The 24,784-nt window shown below is 39.1% G+C and overlaps 2 protein-coding genes across 3 annotated transcripts in view; both read left to right on the top strand.

The window, feature by feature from the left end:
* The window catches only part of abca3b (ATP-binding cassette, sub-family A (ABC1), member 3b), a 49,521-nt gene extending 28,298 nt beyond the window's left edge, over positions 1-21,223 (top strand). Inside the window, exons 17-31 of one of the 2 annotated variants that reach the window (XM_026916431.3) lie at positions 2,095-2,193; positions 3,386-3,584; positions 3,806-4,115; positions 4,225-4,498; positions 5,038-5,242; positions 6,698-6,917; positions 7,175-7,333; positions 7,942-8,102; positions 8,316-8,450; positions 11,268-11,462; positions 11,740-11,927; positions 12,272-12,442; positions 15,103-15,299; positions 15,844-15,917; positions 16,075-21,223. In XM_026916431.3, the coding sequence (XP_026772232.2) occupies positions 2,095-2,193; positions 3,386-3,584; positions 3,806-4,115; positions 4,225-4,498; positions 5,038-5,242; positions 6,698-6,917; positions 7,175-7,333; positions 7,942-8,102; positions 8,316-8,450; positions 11,268-11,462; positions 11,740-11,927; positions 12,272-12,442; positions 15,103-15,299; positions 15,844-15,917; positions 16,075-16,212 (2,725 nt within the window). In that variant the 3' untranslated portion in view covers positions 16,213-21,223. The remainder of the gene's footprint in view (positions 1-2,094; positions 2,194-3,385; positions 3,585-3,805; positions 4,116-4,224; positions 4,499-5,037; positions 5,243-6,697; positions 6,918-7,174; positions 7,334-7,941; positions 8,103-8,315; positions 8,451-11,267; positions 11,463-11,739; positions 11,928-12,271; positions 12,443-15,102; positions 15,300-15,843; positions 15,918-16,074) is intronic. The other variant, XM_053239110.1, reaches the window with a different exon arrangement.
* Positions 21,082-23,921, top strand: LOC128319779 (cytochrome P450 2K6-like). The gene is made up of 5 exons (XM_053239112.1): positions 21,082-21,222; positions 21,335-21,495; positions 22,138-22,477; positions 22,575-22,724; positions 22,944-23,921. The coding sequence occupies exons 3-5, from the start codon at positions 22,390-22,392 to the stop codon at positions 23,129-23,131; spliced, it is 426 nt and encodes a 141-aa protein (XP_053095087.1). The 5' UTR covers positions 21,082-21,222; positions 21,335-21,495; positions 22,138-22,389; the 3' UTR covers positions 23,132-23,921.
* Positions 23,922-24,784: the final 863 nt, after the last annotated feature.

Genomic DNA, 24,784 nt, shown 5'->3' with positions numbered 1-24,784 from the left:
AAGACATTGTGGAGCATCACAGAAGTCCAACCCACAGCTTTTTTGTAAAATGCTCTCGTGAAGGAACCTTACTTTTATTTAAAGTAAGAAATGAATGATCAAAATAAAAGATAATGCAGTGTTGACCTGATGTAACAATGAGAAATCTCCATATAGCTGGTTATGGTTCATTGGTTGCTTAGGATTTTTTAACAGTCATGTGGAGTTATTTTTGTTACATGTACATAGATTTGGCTTTTTACATACTGTATATGCAGCTGTAATATTTCATTAAATCTGTTGATTCTGGTAGAAGCAGTTGCATGTTTTCAGTAATCATTATCAGCAAGACCTATATCAGCGCTTTAGCAGAATAGATTTAACACAAACCCAGCTAAAGCTGTGAAGAAAAACAACTATTTTAATCCTTAATCTGTCTGAACTTCAAGAGAAGATAAACCTCCCTCAGACTGCTACTGGTTTAATTTTGAAAGCTGTCTCAGGGCCAGAGACGGGAAATGTAGCCATCGATCTGTCTTTTACAGAGTGCCCTGACGTGATGCCCATCTCCTTCTCACATACTAACCTTGTCTTCATTTACCCCAGAATCAATAGTGTCTAGGTACTCTTTCTCCTTCTCCTTCTCTTTCTCCAGCCTCCTGGGTTATGGGCATTGTTATGGTTATTAGGCAAATGTTGTTATAACAATGATACATAGAAATTTAAAAATGCTGATAGTTCCTTGTCTATTGACACTTCTTTTCACTGAGTGTTCGTAAGTGAATTGTGAATATACCACAGAGATAAGTTGCTGTACTCCATTTTTGTATATTCACATTGCTTCCTTTTCATATCAGATCCGCCTGGTGCTCAGCTTCTGTTTGGAGTTTTCTGTACTTGTGACTCCGTTTCTGTTGCTGTGGATCATCCCACATGGATAGCCTAAAGATTTGCACTTCACAAAAATAGTTTATTCCCAAGTCCTCCCCTTGCTTCAGTGGATAATCTCAGTTGCATACTGTAGATTGCACCTTCTCAGAACTGCTGCTGTCATCATAAAGTCTTACCCCAGAACTCCTATTTACAGTATGCTCCTACTGAGCATCTTTTCAACACATTGAGTCCTGTTTATCTTTATTCTTCTACAACTGTACACCATAATGATTTGTAGTCACACTATCCGGTGTCACCCAGAAGAGGATGGGTTCCCTTTTGAGCCTGGTTTCTGTCAAGGTTGCCACTGTCACTTCTAGCTTTCTCATTAGGCGTCTAACTCTACATCCTGATTTCTGTAAGGTTGCTTTATTACAGTGTGTATTGTTAAAAGCGTTATACAAATAAATAAAAAAAATTATTGAATTGAATCCACACTGTTATCCTGGTAATGTGAGGAGATACATTATTACAATTAATTAATTTTAAGTGATGGTTTCTATATGTTTATATGTCTATATATATGTTTTATATAGTCAGGTCCATAAGTATTTGGACAGTGACACAATTTTCATAATTTTGCTTCTGTACACCACCACAATGGATTTGAAATGAAGCAGTCAAGATGTGATTGATGTGTAGACTTTCAACAGAAATAGTCCACTGACCTTTTTGGAATTACAGCCTTTTTTTTCAGAGTCCCTCCATTTTCACAGGCTCAAAAGTAATTGGACAGTTTTGTCTTCAGTAAGTGAAAAGCATGCTCAATTGGGTTGAGGTCATCGGACATTTGAGATCATTTAATTTCTTTGTACCACTCCTAAAGTTTCTGCTATGTCTCTGATAGGTCACACTGAAATAGGCTACTCCTGGCCATGAAACTGCTCATCAATCAGTTGTCCAATGGAGGCACTGTAAAAAATCGCTGCAATTCCTAAATGATGCAATCTTTTTGTTAAACCACTTGAATTAAAGCTGACAGTCTACGCTTCAATCACACCTTGATTACTTTTCAAATTACATTTCTTGTAACATTTCAAATACATGGTAGTGATGTACAGAGCCAAAATTACAAAAATTGTGTCACTGTCCAAATACTTCTGGACCTGAATGTATATTGCCTATAGGTGGAATTAATTAATATGTGTCCTAACAACTTACAGCTCTTGTTCAACTTTGTAGGTTTGAGCTTCTGTTTGCTGAGCTGGAAATGAACAGAGAGGAGTTGGGCATCGCAAGCTATGGAGCATCTGTTACCACCATGGAGGAAGTTTTTCTTAGGTACTTGGATAAGACAAAATCTATATGCTCTATATGGCCAAAAGTTTGTTGACATCTGACCATCACACCCATATGTGCTTTGTTGAACATCCAATTTCAAATTTAGTCCTCCCTTTGCTGTTATAATAACCTCCTCTATTCTAAGAATGCTTTCCATTAGGTTTTGGAGCGTGGCTGTGGGGATTTGTGCTCATTCAGCCACAAGAGCATTATTCAGGTTAAGCACTGGTGTGCAGTCGATATTCCAGTTCACCCCAGATGTTCCATGGGGTTGAGGTCAGGGCTCTGTGCAGGCCACTCGATTTCTTCCACTCCAACCTTGGCAAACCATGTCTTTATGGACCTTGCTTTGTGCACAGGGACATTGTCATGGTGGAACATGCCTGGGCCCCTTAGTTTCAGGGAAGGGAAGTTGTACTGCTACAGCGTACAAAGACATCCTATACAATTGTGTGGCAACAGTTTGGGGAAGAACCACATATAGATGTGATGGTCAGTTGTCCACAAACTTTTGGCCATATAGTGTATAAGATATTCTTGTTTCACCAATGAATTCATTTGGTATATGGCCATGTTCCATTAGCAGGATTCTGCGGTAATGCTAAGTAAAATTGGTTGAAAGGAAGTATTCTTTCTTTATGACTCTTTTAACTCATCAAGAAAGCACATCTTCTTACATGGTCTGCCATTTTTCAAGCCTATGTCCAGGTCAGTCTGAATCTCAAAGGACTGAAAAAAAAAGACCAAATCTCATTTATCTGCCCATGCCCCATCCATTCTGTTCCATCCCTCTTTTCATCCTATTGTGAAGCTTCCAATAAATCATCATTACTGTTTCAGTAGGAGGTGACCATGTGACTCTAGGATCTAGGAATCTAGGAGAAAGGCTGATTGTTATTGTTGCGCAAAACCACAACTGATGGAAAGTCTTGTGGCAGATTGCAGTGTGCTTAGAAGGCTAGTTTCCTCCTCTTCTTGTAACCCCATCCATCTGAGCACATATAACTTTTTCCCAAACATGTTTTTTTCTCTTCAGTACATATTGGTCTCAACAAAAAGCTTCCACATTGACTAGAAGAAGAACAGAGCAGGGCTTCAGTTGCAATAATGCAGAGTTACTGCTGAGTTTCTTGTACATGAATATGACCTGTTTGTTTTATATCTGTGTGTATGTGTATATGTGCATGGATAGGGTCGGGAAGCTGGTGGACTCCAGTCTAGACATTCAGGCCATTCAGCTTCCAGCCCTGCAGTACCAGCATGAACGCAGGTCACATGACTGGACAGTTGATGATACTAGCAGTATCAGCGGCATGACTGATGTGACGGACTTCACTGATAGTGGCACATTGATCTCAGAGGACTGCTCCAACATCAAACTCAACACAGGGGTCAGTCTGTCTGAGAACATGAAAATCCTAGGAAGCTTCTGTATCTAGATATGCATCTTTTATATCTCATTTGAGTGTCCACAAAGCCTTATATCAAGAAGAACTTCATGCTACAGTAAATCTCATTTTGATCATTATTTCCAATGAGGATTTTAGTACAGTGAATAGTATGAATGACTTCTCTTTCCTTTCTCTTCTTAACCAAAACTATTACACACTAGGCTAAGCTGTACATGCAGCAGTTCTACGCCATGTTCCTAAAGAGGGCACTGTATAGCTGGCGGAACTGGAAGGTGATGGTGGCACAATTTTTAGTGCCACTTATCTTCACAGCAGTCGCCCTTGTGGTGGCCCAAACTCTCCCTGGGCAACACAAAACCCCAGAACTTCCCCTAGCACTCAGCCGCTATGGCCCCACCACTGTGCCCATGGCCCTGGATTCTAATGCGGGACCCCTGGCTACAGCACTTGCTGAAGCCTACGCCGCCCAGCTTGCTGCCGAGAGTGCCACACCAGTGACCAATCTAACCGGTAACAGCTTTGAAATGGGGTGAACATGATGACCCTTGTGAATGGAATGCAGTAAGCAAAAATTAGAGGTGAATTAGAAGAGCTGAATCAGTGTGTTCTTTCTTTCCAGACTTCTCTGAGTATATACTGAACAATGCCATGAGGGAAGGAGGAGCCTTCAACGAGCGCTGTGTGGTGGGTGCTGCTTTTCATGGCCGAACGAACAGGTTTGCTGAAATCACTGGCTACTTCAACAACCAAGGCTACCACACACCGGCTACTGCGCTTATGCTGGTGGATAATGCACTGTACAGGCTCTTGGCTGGCCCCAACGCTTCCATCCAGACAGGAAACTATCCCATGCCCCGCAACATGTCCGAGACAGCCCAGAGCCAGCTGTCAGAGTGAGTCTGAGTGGATCCCAGGTGCTGGTGTTAGATAGAAAAGTCTTAGTAGAGTCCTCAAACCATGTTCCATGTACATAAATCACATAGACACAAATGAACACACTCAGCTGAGCATGACAGAGGACACAGGTGCTACAGATAATGGGACTAGCTTTATGCTTTATTTTGTTAATTTGAATGTTACATGTTAACTAACTCTCAGCTACACTAGCTGTCATTGTTAAAACCAACTTATGCTTGCAGTGCATTATGGGAATACAGTTTTTTGGCCACTGATAACACTTGGAATTAGCGACTATCAAAAAAGAAGAGATTCTATGCGTCTTGGCATTTGTGATGCTTTTTTTTTTTTAAATGGCTGATATTTCTGTACAAACACAGTTTTGTTTGTAGCGTTGTTGTTACAAAAGATGTAATATGGATTAACACAACTTTCAGTGTCCTTAATTAGCAAATAATTTCTTCCTTCTACTCAAATCTGTCATTTTACATTCTATCCTTTTTATAGATTTTTTTTTTCTTGATTATATGCTCAGGGGTCAGACTGGCTTTGCCATAGCCATTAACCTGATGTATGGAATGGCATCCTTGGCCAGCACCTTTGCCCTGCTCCTGGTAATTGAGCGCTCTGTGAAGTCCAAGCACGTACAGCGGGTCAGCGGCGTCTACCTCTCCAACTTCTGGTTCTCTGCATTACTCTGGGACCTGATCAACTTTGCATTGCCTTGTCTTCTAATGCTGGTCAGTGCCACCTTATATCTTCTGAAAAAGGGAGAGACCACATATAAAAAGTACTGTAATTCCTACACCATTAACCTGATTTGGATATGAAAGTCTGCACTTTGAGCTCATATACATTATTTAATTTCAACTCCAATATACTGTGGTAGACAGCTAAAATAATAATAAATTTGTCAATGTCCAAATATTTATTGACCTGACTGTATATGGCTCCTGAGGTGACTGCCATGTTTGAGTTTTACTCAGTTAGTATCTGTCACAGAATGGTTGCAAGTGTGGAGTATTTTATTTAAAGTGAACCACACGTTAACAAAGACTAGGACTACTTAACATAAACACAACCATAAACTAGACAAGCAGAAAATACGTAAGAGCATGGCATGGATACAACAACATATTGATGCTACTCACAACAGATGCTAGAAAAACAGTGCTATACACATGTGACTTATATATTATACTGGTGCTCATTGTGCATCAACATGGTTCAGGTGTTCATGATCATGTGATTTGGTGCGTGAGGTGAATGTGGTGTGCAGTGGCTGATGGGTGCTGTAGTCCTGCGCTGCGATTGGCAGTAACCTGACTATCAAATAATCAAATATGCATTTTTAAATCTGAAACAGATCAATTTATCCTTTTATGATATATCTCGGCCTTTATGATAAATCTCTATCATGTTCACACATCATTTGCATTATTAAGGTGTCACGATACTGTAAGTTTTATTCAAATAATAACATGTACATCAATGAGCCAAAACATTATGACCACTCACAAATGAAGCAAATAACACTGATTATCTCATAACAACGGCACATGTCAAAGTCTGGGATATATTAGATGGTAAGCAAACAGTCGGGTCTTGTAGTTGACATGTTTGATGCAGGAGAAATGGGCAGGCGTGAAGACCTGAGCGACTTTGACAATGCATGTTGACGTCAATATGTGCCACCTACCTAAACATCATTGCGGACCAGGTACAACCCTTCATAGCAGTGGTATCCCCCATGGTAGTGGTCTCTTTCAGCAGGATAATGCACCCTGCCACCCTGCACACGTTGTTCTGGAATGGTTTAAGGAACATGATGAAGACTTCAAGGTGTTGCCCTGGCCTCAAAATTCTCCAGATCTCAATCCAGTTGGGCATCTGTGGGATGTGCTGGAACAACAAATCCGATCCAGAGCGGCTCCACCAGACAACTTGCAGGACTTAAAGGAGCTGCTGCTAGTGTTTTTGACCAGAGGTCTTGTAAAGTCCATGCCTCAGCGGGTTGGAGCTGTTTTGGCAGCATGCAGAGGACCAACAGGGCATATTAGGCAGGTGGTCATAATGTTTTGGCTCATTGGTGTATAATTATATGATTAGGAACTCAGTCATTTTGGTCCCTATTTTAAGAGGATTTTGATAATTACAATCATTCAGTTTTTCCATGTTCTCTCTCTGTGTTTTAGGTGGTGTTCCGTGCGTTTGGGGTGAAGGCCTTTGTTGAGGAAAATCACTTGGTAGATGTGCTGCTTTTGTTGCTGCTCTATGGCTGGGCTGTGATTCCACTCATGTACCTGCTCAGCTTCCTGTTCTCTAGCGCTGCCACTGCTTACACACGCCTCACCATCTTCAACATCATCAGCGGCACAGCCACCTTCCTTGCCGTCACCATCATGACCATCCCTGGTAAGAGGTCTTATACCCATTCACCCAGCTGCAGAGAACACTGGGAACTCATTAAGGGAGAGGTTCATCAACAGGCTAATGGTGTCAATAAAGAATGAAGGAGGGGTCAGTTAAGGTTGTGTAGTTGAGAGCATGCTAACTAGTCTATTGGCATCTTGTTATGTTTTCCAGATTTTTATGACAAACTTGCACATAATCTAGACAAAAAAGGGTAAGTATCTGTAACCACTTTGTCCTGATTCTCCTACTGTTTTCAGAGTTGGAACTGCAGAATCTTTCACGTCTACTGGATAAAGTATTCCTGCTATTCCCCAACTACTGCCTGGGCATGTCTTTTAGCCAATTCTACCAAAACTACGAGACCATCAGCTTCTGCACCACCAGCTTCCTCACTAAAGAAATCTGCCAGTTTTACAGTGAGTTTTATTTTAGTATTATTTAGTGCATATGACTCATGGGGAAGCTTTTATGCCTTTATGCTCTACTAAATTAGTTAACATATTATATTTTTGATTGTTATTTGTTTTTATTTGTGAATTTATTTGTACATTATTGCAAAAGGTGTCTGACATTTTAGAATTACAAGTGTATCAGAATCAGATGTGCATAAGCTACATCATATGCTACTATATATTTTATCGTTGTTTCATTTATTCATCTTAAGAATCTACTTTGCTCTGATCAGGCCATGATATTTATTATCATTTGAAATTGGAATCTAAATTTACTTTGAAATTAGTTAAATGTTAGTATATATAAAAAGTTGTGGTTTCAGAAATAAAATGTTATGATTTCAGACATGATTTTAGAACTGAATAGGGTTCCTTGTCTGTTGTCTGGGAATATAATCTTTTGATGGTGGGAACCGCAATCTTATGCAAATGTACACAGGAATGGATGTGAAGTTCTAAGTGACAAGTCTGAATCATTTTTAGTCTGCAATTAAACAGTTTATATCCAGAAGTTCAAGGATAATAGTAATTATTCAATAAGTTGTAGCTTTGATTTTTATGGTTTTCTACAGACATCACCTATCAGCTGAACTACTTCTCTATGAATGAACCCGGAGTGGGCTGCTACCTGGTGGCCATGTCCCTGCAAGGTGTAGTTTTCCTCATCCTTCTCTTCGTCATGGAGCTCCAGTGCGTCAACACACTCTTCACCCTCTGCAGGAGAAGCAAGAAGGTGTGAGAGCAGAGAGAAGAAAGGAGCAGTTATGTTGTGTAGCCAGCCATGCAGTGTTCTGCTGTGCAGAGAATTACACATGCACTCAGGCGTGTTAAAGCTGAGAAATACACTCAGCTTTAATATGCAGATGTACTCCGGTACAATTTATAAATTGGTACATAGAGTGATTGAAAGGCTGAAATTGCTTTGTGCTGCATTTTTGTGTCCAAGGGCATGCTGGTTGGAGAAGAAGCCCTTCAACCTGAGGATAGAGACGTCGCTGATGAGAGAAAGAGGGTTTTGGATTGCCAGCCTGTGGTGGAGTCCATGGTGGGCAGTCCTCTCATTCTGCAAGAACTTACTAAGGTATCCATAAACTGCACTCTTCCTTTTGTAGTAGTATGTGCATGAGCATCACTGTAGGACCAGTAGTCCTGTATAACTATAACAGACCTATCCCAGGGCCTCTTGGTGAAGGAGGCTCTTGAGGAGCCTGGACTAAATGTTTGGATCAAAGGACTAGGCCTACACTATTTATAAACATATTTTATAACCACAAATGAAGATGTTGTGTTCATATATAGTAGGAGTGATTTGCTAAACAGCAGACTTACTTTTGGCTTGTGTGTTTTGCATATTCAACAAAAATTAAATTTAAAGTTTAATATGAAGCTCAGTTTATTATTTCTTTAATACGGAACCAACTGGCGTGAGAAGAATACTTTACTTAAATGCCAATAAAGAAGTAAAGAATACTTTACTTTTATAGTCGGTCTAAATAATTGTGGTGCTTGTGAAATTAAAGGGACATCACTTTACACTGTGATATATGCAGACAGGTGACAAATTAAAGGTACATTTGTGGCCATTGGTTATGCTGTGGTGCAATTTCGCTGGCATGGATGGGATTACTGCAAATACAAAGTTATTCTTTCTGATCACCTTTATCATGATGGTGATTGGGCTGGTCCCTTCCAGGATGACCCGGCCCCCATCCACAGGGCATGAGGGCTCGCTGAATGTTTTGATGAGTATGAAAATAATGTAAATCATATGCAGTGGTCCGATCACCAGATCTCAGTCCAGTTGAACGCTTATGGGAGATTTTGGACCAGTGTCCAGGTAGCTTTTAGACAGCCCTCTCTACCACCATCAAAACGGCAATTGAAGGAAATACAGTCAGGTCCATAAATATTGGGACAGTGACACAGTTTTGGTAATTTTGCCTCTGTACACCACCACAGTGGATTTGAAATGAAGCAGTCAAGATGTGACTGAAGCGTAGACTTTCAGCTTTAATTCAAGGGGTTTAACAAAAATATTGCATTAACCGTTTAGGAATTACTGCCATTTTTTACAGAGTTCCTCCATTTTCACAGGCTCAAAAGTAATGGGACAAACTAATATAATCATAAATATTAGGATTATTTTTATTACTTGGAGGTAAATCCTTTGCAGTCAATGACTACCTGAAGTCTGGACCCCATGGACATCACCAAATGCTGAGTTTCCTCCCTTGAGATGATTTGCCAGGTCTTTACTGCAGCCCTCTTCAGTTGCTGCTTGTTTGTGGGTCATTCTGCCTTCAGATTTGTCTTCAGTAAGTGAAAAGCAGCTCAGTTGAGTTGAGGTCAGGTGACTGACTCGGCCATTTAAGAACATTTAATTTCCAAGCTCTTGGGCTGCTTTCACAGTATGTTTTGGGTTGTTATCCATCTGTACTGTGAAGCGCTGTCCTATCAGTTTTGCAGCATTTGACTGAATCTGAGCAGAAAGTATAGCTCTGTACACTTCCGAATTCATCCTGCTACTTCTATCAACAGTCACATTATCAATAAACCCCAGTGACCCAGTTCCATTGGCAGCCAAACATGCCCATGCCATAACACTGCCTCCACATGTTTGACGGATGATGTGGTATGCTTTGGATCATGAGCCCTTCCTTTCCTTCTCCATACTTTTCTCTTCCCATCATTCTGGTACAAGTTAATCTTGCATCAGAACTGGTCAGGCTTTTTTTTTAGAGGTTTTTTAGCAAAGTCTAATCTGGCCTTTGTGTTCTTGAGTGTTACCAGCAGTTTGCATCTTGAGGTAAACCGTCTGTATTTACATTCATGAAGGTGGCTCTTGATTGTAGACTTTGACAATGATAGGCCTACCTCCTCCAGAGTGTTCCTGACTTGGCTAGATGTTGTGAAGGGGTTGTTCTTCAATAAGAAAAGAATTCTGCAATCATCCACTTTAGTTGTTTTCTGTGGTCTCCCAGGCCTTTTGGTGTTGCTGAGCTCGCCAGTGCATTCCTTCTTTTTAAGAATGTACCAAACTGTTGATTTGGCCCTCCTAAAGTTTCTGCTATCTCTCTGATAGGTCTGTTTTGGTTTTTCAGCCTAATGATGGCCTCCTTCACTTGCATCAACACCTCTTTGGACGGCATATTGAGAGTTCCCATGAACAGCTACCAAATGCAAATTCAACACTTGGAATCAGCTCCAGACCTTTTATCTCCTTAATTTATCATGGTATAAGGAGGAAACAGGCCACAGCTGGCCATGAAACTGCTTATCAGTCAAGTGTCCAATTACTTTTGAGCCTGTGAAAGTGGAGGAACTCTGTAAAAAATGGCTGTAATTCCTAAACGGTTAATGCAATATTTTTGTTAAACCCCTTGAATTAAAGCTGAAAATCTACGCTTCAGTCACATCTTGACTGCTTCATTTCAAATCCACTGTGGTGGTGTACAGAGGCAAAATTACCAAAACTGTGTCACTGTCCCAATATTTATGGACCTGACTGTATCTAGAGTAAGAATGGACAAAATAAGACAATTTAATTTTTTTATTTAATTTGATACCTGCCTGCACCAATACCCTGCAAATTCCAAAATATTCCATGATATACATTTTTGGCGTTACTACCCACTATTATCACAGACTGGATTTGTACAGGGCCCAAAAAGGGTTTATATTTTAACATTTTAAAACACCAGAATATACACACCAAAATTACTAACTTCGGATGAAAATAAATTTGGCCCATAGCTGCTAGCTGGTTACAACTCTCTTACAATCTTAAGTAAGAGAGTTGTTTTTGAGAGACATTAACCCCTGTACATTCTGTTCACATTTTCAGCAGTTAAATTTCCATAGTCACCTTTTAGAGTAAGGTCTATTGCTGTGTGAATAGGTGTACCCAGGGAGTCAGTCTCTGCTGGCAGTCGACCGTTTGTCCCTGGCTGTGGGGAAGGGTGAATGCTTTGGCCTACTAGGTTTTAATGGAGCAGGAAAGACGACTACATTTAAAATGCTGACTGGAGACGAGACTGTGACTGCAGGGGATGCCTTCATCGATGGCTACAGTATTCTTCGTGATGTAAAGAAGGTCAGACATTGGTCGACAGTTGTACCAATTTGTAATTTTATTCACAAATAAAAAAATTGATTGTCTGTAAAAATTTTAATGCATTTCTAAGTGTGAAAAAGAGCAAGTTATTTTAGAAGATAATTTATTATTAGCAAAGTAAACATTTTTGATTAGCTATGCCTTTTAAACCATAGTACATATGTACGTATGTCAAAAGATGCTGCTTAAATATTATATTTTTATTGTAACCATGTGTGACTTTTATTGTAACCATTGTTCCATGTGTGACTTGCAGGTACAGCAGCGAATTGGCTACTGCCCTCAGTTTGATGCTGTGCTCGATCACATGACTGGCCGAGAGACTCTCAGCATGTACGCAAGGCTCAGAGGAATCCCAGAGAAATATGTGTTTGCATGTGTGGAGAATGTGCTCCGCTCATTGCTCCTGGAGCCGCACGCAGACAAACTGGTCCGCAGTTACAGGTACAGATATGGAGAACATGGGAGAGAAGGGAAGAGGCAGCAAAAAGAAAGAGGGAGAGAGGGAGAGAGGGAGAGGACACAGACTGATACCAGAACGTGAAAAATTGACAGTGTCATTGTGGAAATGTAACACAGAATATCTGTGAATATCATAATGAAATTTGATAGACATAAATTACATTTCAGTCGGGGAATAGTTTGGAAAGTGTGCTATCAAAAAGGGTAGACAGTATTGACACAATACAATATAAAAACACTGGGCTGCTTTATGAAATCTCTTAAGAGGTGATCATATGTAATGTTCTGTGTGAACAACTTCTTTCTGCATGGTTTCTATCATACAGTGGGGGCAACAAGAGGAAGCTGAGTGCAGGTATGGCTCTGATTGGTGGGCCACCTGTCATCTTTCTGGATGAGCCATCCACTGGCATGGACCCTGTGGCCAGACGCTTGCTCTGGGATGCAGTCACCCGCACCAGAGAATCTGGCAAAGCCATTATTATCACCTCACACAGGTGAGTTCCTCAGTGTACACAGAAATATATTTTGTCCTCAGCAATTTTGATGATGGAAATGATAGTTATTTCTATTACATGACAAAATAGAAATAACTAAATAATGCTTGTACTTAACCCTAAATCTATGACAACATGCAATGACATTTTCTTCTGAAGCTTTTTTCCATCTTCATTCACTCACTTTGCAAATGAATTATATAAGGAAACTTGTAGAATGTTTCCTTGAATGTAATAATGCACACAAATCCCCTGAAAAAAAAGTTTTTGTGGTGTCTTTTAGGGTTAATATAAAGCTAGATCTAGCATACCTTATGATACTTCACCAAAGCCACCACTGAACATATTTGTTTTATTAAATGTACCACAGAAGGAGATTATTTAGATAAATAATTATTTAGATAAAGCACATTGCAGAAGGATAAGCTCTTTTGGAGGCCAGTGAAAATATTTGTAAAATGATGTGGAGTTAAGCCTGAGACGGAAATCAAATCATGCAAAATGAATGCATTTGGCTCATTGGAAACCTCAAAAGAACCAGCTGGGGACATTTGAGAAATATACTAAAATATATTTTATTGAATTAAACTGTTCAGTTTTAGTTGACTAGAATTGCTATAGTTTTTCACTGTGGAGTTTCGTATGTTCTTCCTATGTTGATGGTTTTTCTCTGGATTCTATGGTTTCCTCCCACCTGCCAAAAATGTGCTAACAGGTCAGTTGGCTACCCTAAATTGCCCCAAGTTGTGAATGAGTGTTTAAATATTTATGTTTGCATAATGCCCTATGATGGATTGGCATTCGATCCAGGTTGTATTCATGCCTCGTGCAGTGTTCCTGGGTTGGGCTCCAGATCCACTGATAAAGTGAGAAGAGAGAGAACAAGCGAAGTTGACAGTATCATCTTCTAACATTATCAGATGGCTAAAATATGCCTAAAACTATTATGTATTTTTGTGGCTCATCTCTGTATTTCGTTGTAAATTCCAATCTGGCCTTCCGATCCTTACTGCTGATGAGTGGTTTACATCTTGTGGTATGGCCTCTATATTTCTGCTTCCACCGCTTCCAGAGTCTTCTTTGAATGGTGGACTGTGATACCTTCACCCCTGTGCTGTGGTGGTTGTTGATGATGTCACTGACTTTTTTTTTTTTTTTGGAAGGGGTGGGGGTGGGGGTGGGGGGTTCTTTATAACTCTCACAATGATTCTGTCATCAACTGCTGTTTTTTTGTGACCTGTTTAATGTCTAGTTGTTAGTATACCAGTGGTTTCCTTCTTTTTTGTATTGGCTATGCCTGATGCTTGTGCAATGGCTCTGAATGATTGTCCCTCTTTTGTCAGCTTCAAAATGCTTGCTTTTCTCCCATAGGCAACTCTCTGTTCTTCTTTTATTCTTTTTGACAACAAAAGCAGTCTTCACAATTGTAACCCAGAGCTCAGAGCAAGAGTAGACATTCAAAGCTATGAATTGTTTAAACAATCAAGCTAATCGGGCATACCTGGGCATCAAGGAAAACCTGTCAGTCACATGTTCCAGTATTTTTGAGCACTTGATTGGGCTCAAACAAAAGTTGCCATGTTCTAATTTGTTTAACACATGTAGATGTAAATAGCAGGAAATGAAAGCTGAAATTCTGATCTATCATCTCATATTCATCTTTTGATCTCAAACCCAAATGTGTTCAGTGTATAGCAAAACCAAAAGAATTGGCCTTACTGTTCCAATACTTTCAGAAGGGATTGTAGTTTAGACATTAAGGTGAGCAGGATATGAGGAAAAACTGCAAAGAAATCGGTTTACAGCAGAACAGGACATAGCTTTGAGGCTTGACTGTCATGGTTGAAGCCATCAATCACCTTGTCAACCACGCCCTTTTATTTATTGCCAAATAAATCCTATAAAATGATTTATCATATGGAAAAATATTGGGGGATATATCAAGGTCAACTAAACTTGTAAAAATGACAGAACACTATTCCTGAAAATAATTTAAAACTTAAAATAGAAGGTTGTCCTGGGTCCCATTCACTATCGTGGGAATGGACGGGGTTAAAAATTGTACTGCAGTCGGTCACTGGAGGGCCTCAGAGACATTTTGGCTTCACTTTTGACTCCCTGTTATGACATCCACCCATATACAGTGTACAGTCATTAGTCATCATTAAGTGAGCTGTAGTAAATCTGTGTTGGCAAGAGGATCAGGTGACTAAGATTACTAAATCTGATTGGTCAAGGGACTCTTCTGAGTAAACACATTGATTAGTTCATATTCAGCCAATTCAAGAGTTTCTTTTCTTTTTTAATGTTTTTATGTCAAAATATGCACAAAAGTGTTACTTCCTGAAGTAACAGTCACACAGTAAGTAAATAATTTTAAATAAATAATATTTAAAATGAAATATCTCCACTTCTGCTTAGGATACAGTCTCAATAGATATCATAGATATCATATGAAAGTTCTTTTACGTGGTTGTGTCCATTTGTTTCTATCTGCCACGGTCTCTGAATTTGCAAGAATATGACGTGACCGATTTGGATGGAGGTGCATCCAAGATTCCATAGGGTTTTTAATATTAAAGACAAAATGTATGATATGTTTACAAAGCCTGCTGACTGCTGACTCTTGTGCGTGTGTGTGTGTGTGTGTGTGTGTGCAGTATGGAGGAGTGTGAGGCTTTGTGCACTAGACTGGCCGTGATGGTCAATGGGCAGTTCAAGTGTCTGGGCAGCCCACAGCATCTAAAGAGCAAATTTGGCAGTGGATACACACTGTTGGCCAAAATCCACATGGAAGCTGATTTAGAGGAGATGGACCTTCAGCTCTTTAAAGACTTCATCGAGAGCACCTTCCCTGGTCTGTGTCCGGGACATACCCTGTATCTGAAATCGCTTACTCACTCATTACTATTAGCTAGATAGACTATAATATATAGAGCGCTATATACAGTAGCAGTATGGGAGACACATCACTGATTTCAGACTTGATAGTGCACTTGAAACACATCACGTGACCCATCATTACGTAAACCATCTGAACATTTTAAACCACAATCTACAGAAGTATTCAAAGCAAATTATGGTATCAAGTACACCACTAACAAGTTGCTGTTGGCTTTAGGTTGATAAAGCCCATTTTTACTTACATTGGTACATGATGTTGGCCACTGTGTGGTATTTAGTGCACTACAGGTTAATAATATACAAAACAGTTCAGGGAATATAATTTCTCCACTGAGTTTATACAACACTACAAAATGGCTGACACTGATAATTCACTATATGGTTAATAAAGAACAAATTCAGACAGAAGTAGACCTATGTACATACTGCCAGTGCTGTGATATTGAACTGAGCCTAACTGGGCTGGTATACATTAACATGCTTTTTTATCTTCACAGGTAGCTTATTGAAGGATGAACACCAGGGAATGGTACATTATCACTTGACTGACAAAACATTAACCTGGGCTCAGGTATGTTACCTAAACATGCTGATCTCGTTCTGTACATATAGGTTTTGATAGTAGTTCATATTTCCTCCAAGAAATAATGTTGCCCCCTGTTGGTTGTTATTTGGCACCATGTCTAGTACATATCTGTCCTAATTGTATCACTTCTTGTCTTTGCCAGGTTTTTGGGACCCTTGAGGCAGCTAAGGAGAAATATAGCATTGAGGACTATTGTGTGAGTCAGATCTCACTAGAGCAAGTTTTCCTGAGCTTTGCTCAGTTCCAGCACTGTTCAGAAGGCTGGAGAAAATCAGACTGAGAAAAAGAGAGATGAAGACTCCTGTAATTTTCCTTATTTAAAGCCTTTATGTGGTGCAACTTGGGCTGAGAGATTTTTCTCCACATGTTCAGGTCTCAGAAAATTTCTTTCTCTTCCCCATACACCAACACACAGGTGTACTGCACTGGTACTGTACTTCACTAATCACAGATCTTGGACAGTACTTTGGAGGTCTGGACTAAGCATGTATAGTGTGTTAAAACAGACAATGTGGCAGACATTGCAAGCAGTGTGTTTGGGGGGAGAGGTTTTCATCCACACCAAGTAAAGCAGAACTTAATGTGTTGCATTTTAAAGTCTTTGCATCAGTTGTTGTTGCTGGAAACTCTTTCTGAATGATGATTGTCTGTGATGGTCTGGATTATGTGTAAATGTCTACAAATGTATGAAGCTGTACTGCAAAAAATAGTCACCTTAAAGAATCAAAATAAATCTATAAACAATGCCATGCCATCCCTATCTCTAAAAGCAAACACATGCAGCTATATTGCAATACATTAATTTTTTTTGGTTTTTGTACTTTTTTCTGTTTTTACATTACAAAAACAATATTTGCACTGGAAACCTTCCTCCAAAGAATTAGTCAGTTTAACATGTTTGAAATAGTTTTACCTCCCTGGCTTACAGATGGAAAAAACAAACAAACAGTATATGTTACTTATTGCCAATTTACACTGGTACTGTCTTGTTTTGTGTTTCCTGAAAATATAGCACATACACTATAAAGTATGTGGATACCTGACCATCACACCCATGTGTGCTTACTGAACATCCCATTCCAAAGTAGGTTCCCCTTTGCTGTTATAATAACCTCCACTCTTCTGGGAAGGCTTTCCACTAGATTTTGGAATGTGTCTGTGGGGATTTGTTCCGTTTGGCCAGTAGACCGTTAGAGAGGCCTGGTGTGCAGTCAGTGTTCCAGTTCATCCCAAAAGTGTTCAGTGGGGTTGAGGTCAGGGCTCTGTGCAGACCACTCGAGTTCTTCCACACTAACGTAGGCAAGCCATGTCTTTCAGACATGACAGTTCAGACAGTGTGCTTTCAGCTTTGTGCAACAGTTTGGGGAAGAACCATATATGGGTGTGATGGTCAGGTGTCCACAAACATTTGGCCATAGAGAATAGTATGACAGGAAACCAAAAATGTACTAGAATATTCTAATATCTGAAATAATGGATTTAAGTACCTTCACATGACCACAGTCAAAATATATGCTGCTTCAGGTGTTCAGGCTGTATGTGTTAAATTCTCATCAGAGTACTAGTAAAACACCATCTGAGTTGTGACTCAATCTGTGCAGACAGGTAGCAAAATTTTTCAATTCAAATGTCAAACTCTCTTAACTGACATAGTACATGTAAGCTTTTTTGTATGTTGTGTAAAGAATGGTCCCTGGTTATCCTATTCATTATCGATTCCAAAGGAAAAGTGACAGTACTGTGTTGTATGTGCGTACCCCATTTGTAAATGGATCTTTTAATTTACACCTATGCTTTATTTAACCGTCCAGGTCAATTCATTTACCCAGTCCATTTTTAAAAATGATGTCAGTCTTCAAAAAAAAAAAAAAAAAAAAAAAAAAGGACTAATGAAATATGGCTCTTGAGTGTAGATGAATAGTAGTCAAAGCTTCTACTGTACACTCAATTGTGATTGGTACGTTCCTAATATCCTGACTAACCTTCAGATTCATTCTGAGGCATCGGTGAGTAAATCGTATGTCATATACACCTGAGTGTGACATCGTATGTCATATACACCTGAGTGTGAGTCGATGGGTGTCTCACTATTGTGTGTCCACTAGTGGTCAACTACTAGTGTGGCTTAATGGACTAATTGTGTATAGGGCTTCTGTTTTTTTATTTATATTTTTAATTTATTTTCATTTGTACATTTGCACAATGTAACAGCTTTCACTTTTGGACTGATTATTGTAAACCACACTGATGCTTTTTGAAGTTAGATGAACCTTTTTTTATATGATCATAACCATGTAGACTATAGTGATAATAACCTGACATGGATAAAAGGGAACTGAGATCTTATGTACTGTACCATTGAATTAATCTTGACTAATATGTATTAATTACCATTTCTTTTCTTTGTTTCATTATTTTTTTAAATTAAATTTGCCTTAAGAAAGAATGGACTAAATATTTTGTCATCGAAGGCGGTCATCCTGTTCATATGCTGTTTATGGATCCCTATGTAAACATTTAGTAATGTAAAGTGCTCACTTTGTGCACAAGAGCATTGTCATGCTGGAACATGCAAAAGCTATAACAGCAAAGGCTAGGCCCCTTAGTTTCAGTGTTTCCCACTCACTAGCTGGATGTCACATAGCCAAATCAAAACCTTTAGTGTGCTAATGCATCATTAACAATGCATTTTAATATAATTTGTAAAAGCTTATGCCTTAGGTGTATGCCTTAGAACATGTTCGTTATAATTTAGCTGTAAATCAGTAGACCTCAATCATTTAAGCTATAAATAATTATGCAGTGCATTATGTATTTCCTAAGATACTTCAAAGTTAAATGTTTACTAGTTATTTTGTTTTATGATTATAGAAATAGTTATTAAGTGAAAGTTTTTTTTTTTTTTAACATTGAGTGGTGGTCAGCCCACAACCAAAAGAAGCCTTTAATAAACACAATCTCTAGATCATGTGATTTCATGACTATGCTGCGATGTACTTGCGAAAACTCTGGTCTACCTATGATGCTGAACTAAACAGATGACTAAAAGCTTACATGTTTGCAAAGTGGGAGTCTGTATAAAATCAGCTATTGTAACATAGGTGAGGTGTTTATAGGAAACATTGCAGTTGCTCCACTTAACAGGACTGGAGTAAAGGTAAAGTCCAGATTGACTGACAGCTCTTGTGCAGTGCTGTATCAGCTTTCACACATTCCCTACTTGCAATCTACTTACAGGCCATTAAAATTAAACATTATACAAGAGGCCAGTTCAAACTGTGGCAGAGTTTACAGAAATGAAACAATAAAAAGACTATGAAAGTAAATAAATAAAACAAACAACAACCAAAAAAAAAGAATTACAGTTTGCAGGAGTTTTGACCCACATCTTTGTGCCATGTGACTGGAGTGTCAGCGGAAAAACAGAATATAACTTACAGGGTAAATCAACACAGTGAGCTGTAAATAATACTGTAAATTCATATGCAGAATACCAGGATTTCTTAGCCTGAAACATGGTTGCTTTTGGCAGGAGGTTAAACCGTAGATGGAGCTTTCAACAAGATAAGCCCGCAAACATTCATCCAGAACAACAGAGAAATGCTCTGGGAACACAATTTATTTATGCACAATATTTATTTTGCAGTGGCCATCTCAGTCATACTGAAAACCTGTGGTCTGAATTGAAGAGGGCAGTTTACCAGCACAAATCTAAGTATGCAAATGAGCCTGAAATTGTCTAGCTGATGTGTCTCTAACCGTATTCAGTAGTACATTTAAATGTCCATTTTGGAGTGTGAAATTTGTGCCAACGCATGAGGGTCAAAATATCAATGAATAAAATACTCCTGATAAGTTCTTCTACTACACAAAAGTGACACTGACATTGAGAAATACGAATTATTTCATAATAACCTCTCTCCCACTTTTTTCTCTATTCTTTATTTAAAGATTTATAATATTTATAATAACGGATAGGTCCGTTCTTGAAGAGCAGAAATCATTTCATGTAATTTCAGGTTAAAAAAAAAAGATGCATGTTCATGAACTGGAGAGTGATCTTTAGGAGACACCAAATTTAGATGGACGAAGAGGATTTGTCATTTCAACACTTCTTTCACCACAAAAAACGTGCAGATTACATATTTCTCTTTTTGAATAATGCATATGTTATTTGAAGCGATCGTTACTTCAGTGGACAGAATATGTTTAACTAATTTAGAAAAAAAATTATGCAAATTGCAGCTGTTGAGAAACTCAAACAATAAGAAACCTAGCACGTGATTTTCTCAAGTGTATCCGTCTGCATCCTGCAGGATTACAAACCATGTGAAGTTACACCCACAACAAATACATAAACACATTGTGTTTGTTGTGTTACGTAAAACACAGAGTTGGGGGGGAGTGGGCATGGGAATGTTGTGTAGTGTGATTTGCTAGTAGGTGTTCCTTGTAGTGGGCGTTCCTTGTAATAGGCATGGTTTATTATCTTGCAGGACGCAAACAGACCCTTCTAGATTTTCTACGATAGGGTCTCTGAATTATAATAAAAGTAGCTCTGACAATGTAAACTTCGTGAGAGTTACTCCTCTGTTGTGGACAGAATTAACGTTCGCCTTACAGTGGGGTTTCTTAAACCTGGATTAACTGATGATCCAAAAATCCTCCCCTTCCTAGTTCACCTTAAATCTCTATTGATCATTTGATTTCGCAGTGGCAGGTGCTCTAAAAGTTTGCCACGCACATTTTAAAATCTACAATGGACTTGCTCATGAATGTCCAATTCTGTCTTCCAGCTTGCCAAGACGTACGGATCTGTGTTCAAAGTATATTTTGGTACCAAGAAAATCATTGTCTTAGCAGGGTACAAAACAGTGAAACAAGCACTTGTTAACTATGCTGAGGAATTTGGGGAAAGAGAAATCAATCACACATTCAATATCAGTTGTGTGCAGTTGAGCTTAAATTATAGTCTCTATATATTTCACATCTGAACATTATTTGATAGTCATTTATTTATTATCCAGCAAAACTGATTTAACAAGATTTACCCTTTTAACTGTGTATGAAACATAAACCAAAGTGAAGAGAAATAACTGATGACAGAATGAAAATTGAACATGTGCTCTGTTGTCTTTAGGAATCTTGTTTTCTAATGGGGAGAACTGGAAAGAGATGAGACGTTTTGCTTTAACAAACCTTCGAGACTTTGGAATGGGCAAGAGAGGCAGTGAAGAGAAAATCACTGAGGAAATCCAATACCTTAAAGAAGTGTTTGAGAGCTTTGGAGGTACCCAAAAAATTTTATTATACGTAATCCCATGATTTCAGACAACGCTTTCATAAATTTCTTTGTAATATCTTCTTTGTAATATTTTGTAATGAGAGTTTTTTCTCCAAAGGAAAACCATTTGACACAACTGAACCAATGAACTATGCTGTCTCCAACATCATCTCATCCATTGTGTATGGAAACAGATTTGAGTACAGTGATCCTCAATTCAAAGAAATGGTCAAAAGGGCAAATGAGAATGTCAGGATTGGTGGGTCAGCTTCTATGCGAGTAAGTAACGACTAAAGCTTCTTGTATATCTGAAAGGAAAAGCCAGATGGCTAAAATTTAAAACTCAGAGTTGATGGATGGATATACATGAATTTACATGCAGTGTATGAAATTATTAGTAACAAAATGATGCTCCATATTAATCTTTCATTTAATTTGGTGGGATGCGCACAACTTAAATGTTAACACTACAGACCAATATAATGTTCCTGTATCAAGAAACTTTAGGTTGTAAATGGGATTTTCTGAATAATTTTTTGGACAAACGACAAGCAGCAGCTGCATATCGCTGACCAGCCAGTTAAAGAAACGTTGCTGATGTCCACCTGTAGATGACTGTTTTGTTTGTCCTAAATTTCTATGATACATAACTCTGATTCATGTGGTGTCTAGGGCAGTTTTAGTATAGTTTTGGTATTGAGAATGTACATCACTGTAAACAGAAAAAAAACAGTCTTAACATTCTATTAATAAAATATATGCTGCTGAACTGTGTTGCTCTAAAATCATTCATGTGAATGTCCAGTGTTTGTGCTAATGGCATGGCATGTAGAGTTTGTTCCAACATTTGCATGGCAATGTGCCACAAAGTGTACAAAATAATGACAAATTACTTTCCATTTTCCAACCTACTATTATAAGATCTTCAACATACTTCCCTGGATAGGTCCATTCTTGAAAAGCAGAAGAACACTCCATGCGAATGGTGAGAAAAACAAGAAGCAGGTTCGTGAGCTGGTGAATGCATAGAAACCTGTATGCAAGAAAAAATGCAGTCCAACCGCATCTCATGACTGATAAGAATTGTAAATGTTAGCTTTGTGATTTCTGGTCTCCTAGCAATCAGGACAGAAAAACTCTCGTTTCAGTGAGAAGAATCTTATCGCCACAGTGATGAATCTTTTTGTTGCTGGCACTGACACCACTAGCACAACACTGCGCTGGGGGATGCTGCTTATGGCTAAGTACCCTCACATACAGGGTAAGTGCACTAACATAGGAACAGTATTTCTGATACTTGGTCTGTGTGGATTTACAGTCTGCTAATCATGAATGTAAAACCCTGTTTACACATGAAGTTCGGGTCCATGAGGAGATTGACAGGGTGATTGGAGGTCGTCAGCCAGTGGTGGAGGACAGGAAGAACTTGCCTTACACAGATGCAGTGATCCATGAAATCCAGAGACTGGCCAATATAATTCCCATGAGTCTACCCCACACCACCAGCTGTGAGGTTTTTAATGTGGAATTATAAACCAGTATTTCCTTTTCAGAGATAGTTCTAAGTATGCTAGATAAAAGACATAATTATCAAAAAACAAAAATAAAAACAAGGGGCCTTTTTTGTAAGAGTGCAATGTCTGGTAGGGTCTGGTAGGACATACACATTTAAGACAGATAAGAGACAACAGAAACATTGAATCTAAGAACTGCCTTTTTACTTTCAGGGCGCAGGGTGTGCCTGGGAGAAAGCCTGGCCAGGATGGAGCTCTTCCTCTTCTTCAGCTCCCTCCTGCAGCACTTCCGCTTCACTCCTCCACCAGGGGTGTCAGAGGATCAGCTGGACCTCACAGGTGTGGTTGGGATTACAGTGAACCCCTCTCCCCACAAGCTTTGTGCAGTGAAACGGACCTAATCAAAGGAAGATAAGCAAGGCAATAATACTTCAGAGGATAGGAAAAAGCCTATTTTTCATTTTACTTTATCTTGATGGATGTAAAAAATCCTGAAACCTGTATAATATTACCACAATTCACTTTTCTAAACGTTATGTCCTACCTGAAGGAGAACAATCTCTGAAATAATTTATCAATCTAGCTTTTATGGTAGAGTGGCTAGATGGAAGCCACTCAGGTAAAATGCATAGGATTGACACTTAAAGGACTCTGAAAGCATGAGGGAAAAGAGTATTTGTTCTGATGAGACAAAAATGAAACTTTTTGGACTGAACAATACCTGACAACCTGGTATTGCTCATCGACTGGTAATACTGTCCCTACAGTGAAGCATGTTGGTGGCAACATCATGACATGGGGGCGCTTCTCAGTGGCAGGGACTTTGAGACTGGTCACAACTGAGGGAAGTATGAAAGCAGTAAAGTACAGAGATGTTCTTGAAGAAAATTGCTCCAATGAGCATGACAATGAACTGAAGAATACAGCCAAGCCATTGATGGAGAGACTTAGGGACAAGTCTCTGAACATTCTTCACCGGCACAGCCAAAGCTCAGACTTGAAGCCACTGTGGAGAGAACTGAAGATGGCAGTTCACAGTTCCCAATCAAATTTGATTGAGCTTGAAAGGATCTGCCAGGAAGAATTGGAGAAACTGCCCAAATTCAGGTGTGCAAAGTTTATTCAAGAAGAGTCAGAGCTATAATTGTTGCCAAAGGTGTTGCTACAAAGTATTGAATAAAGAGTCTGAATTCCAACTATTTAAAAAAAAGGGTGCTATTTGAATATAAGCTGATGTTCTGTTGTTGTGCTCTCCTTTCTAGAGCCAGAGTTATTACTGCACCTAGCGCTAACAGAGGTACATGCTCCCTCCAGTGGAGGAAGAACAGCAGTAAGTGACAGACAGTTAGCAGATAGCAGAGAGTTAATGACAGCGTTGCAAAATTGGACTAGCCTCCAAGATCTTGTTTTATAGCAAATAATCAGAATTAATGTAATACATTTCTGTAAACAAAGGCAAAGTTTCAGGGAACACACTGTATCTATGATGTACAGAACCATTTACATTGTAAGATATATTACAATGATGATAGGGAGGGGGATTATGGAGTGGATAATGTCCGTACGTCAGCCTTATTTCCCATGCAAAAGGTTAAGCAAAAGAAGAAAATTGTGTCTCCCTTTTCCAGTACCTGAAAATTTTGGGTTAGTTTCAGGACTTTTCAGGACAGGGAACGCACCCTCTGTGTCGAACACAGTTGAACAAAGGTATATCTATAACTGCACAAAATGAGCTGGTAAACTGTATGCTGCATGACTATATGTTGTTGACTCTCAACTACAAATTATGTGGGTTCTAGATAGTAGCCTATAGCATAAGTCAACTTAATTTTGTTTGAGGCTATGTGTGAGTTATTAATGTTGTACTGCCCCACCAAAATCTATGCCCACCAGCTGCACCTGATCACAAACCCTTAGAAATTTAAAGACATTTATCAATACATTTTCTTTAATGAGATCAAGGTCTGTTTCCAGAAGAAAGGAGGCCTAGAGTGGGGCTTAGAGTGACCAATCATAGCCAAAGGAACATGCTTCTTATACTTGCCCCCAAAGTT

The sequence above is a fragment of the Pangasianodon hypophthalmus genome, chromosome 13 (assembly GCF_027358585.1).
Source record: "Pangasianodon hypophthalmus isolate fPanHyp1 chromosome 13, fPanHyp1.pri, whole genome shotgun sequence".
Classification (NCBI taxonomy): domain Eukaryota; kingdom Metazoa; phylum Chordata; class Actinopteri; order Siluriformes; family Pangasiidae; genus Pangasianodon; species Pangasianodon hypophthalmus.
This window is presented reverse-complemented; position numbering and strand designations above follow the sequence as displayed.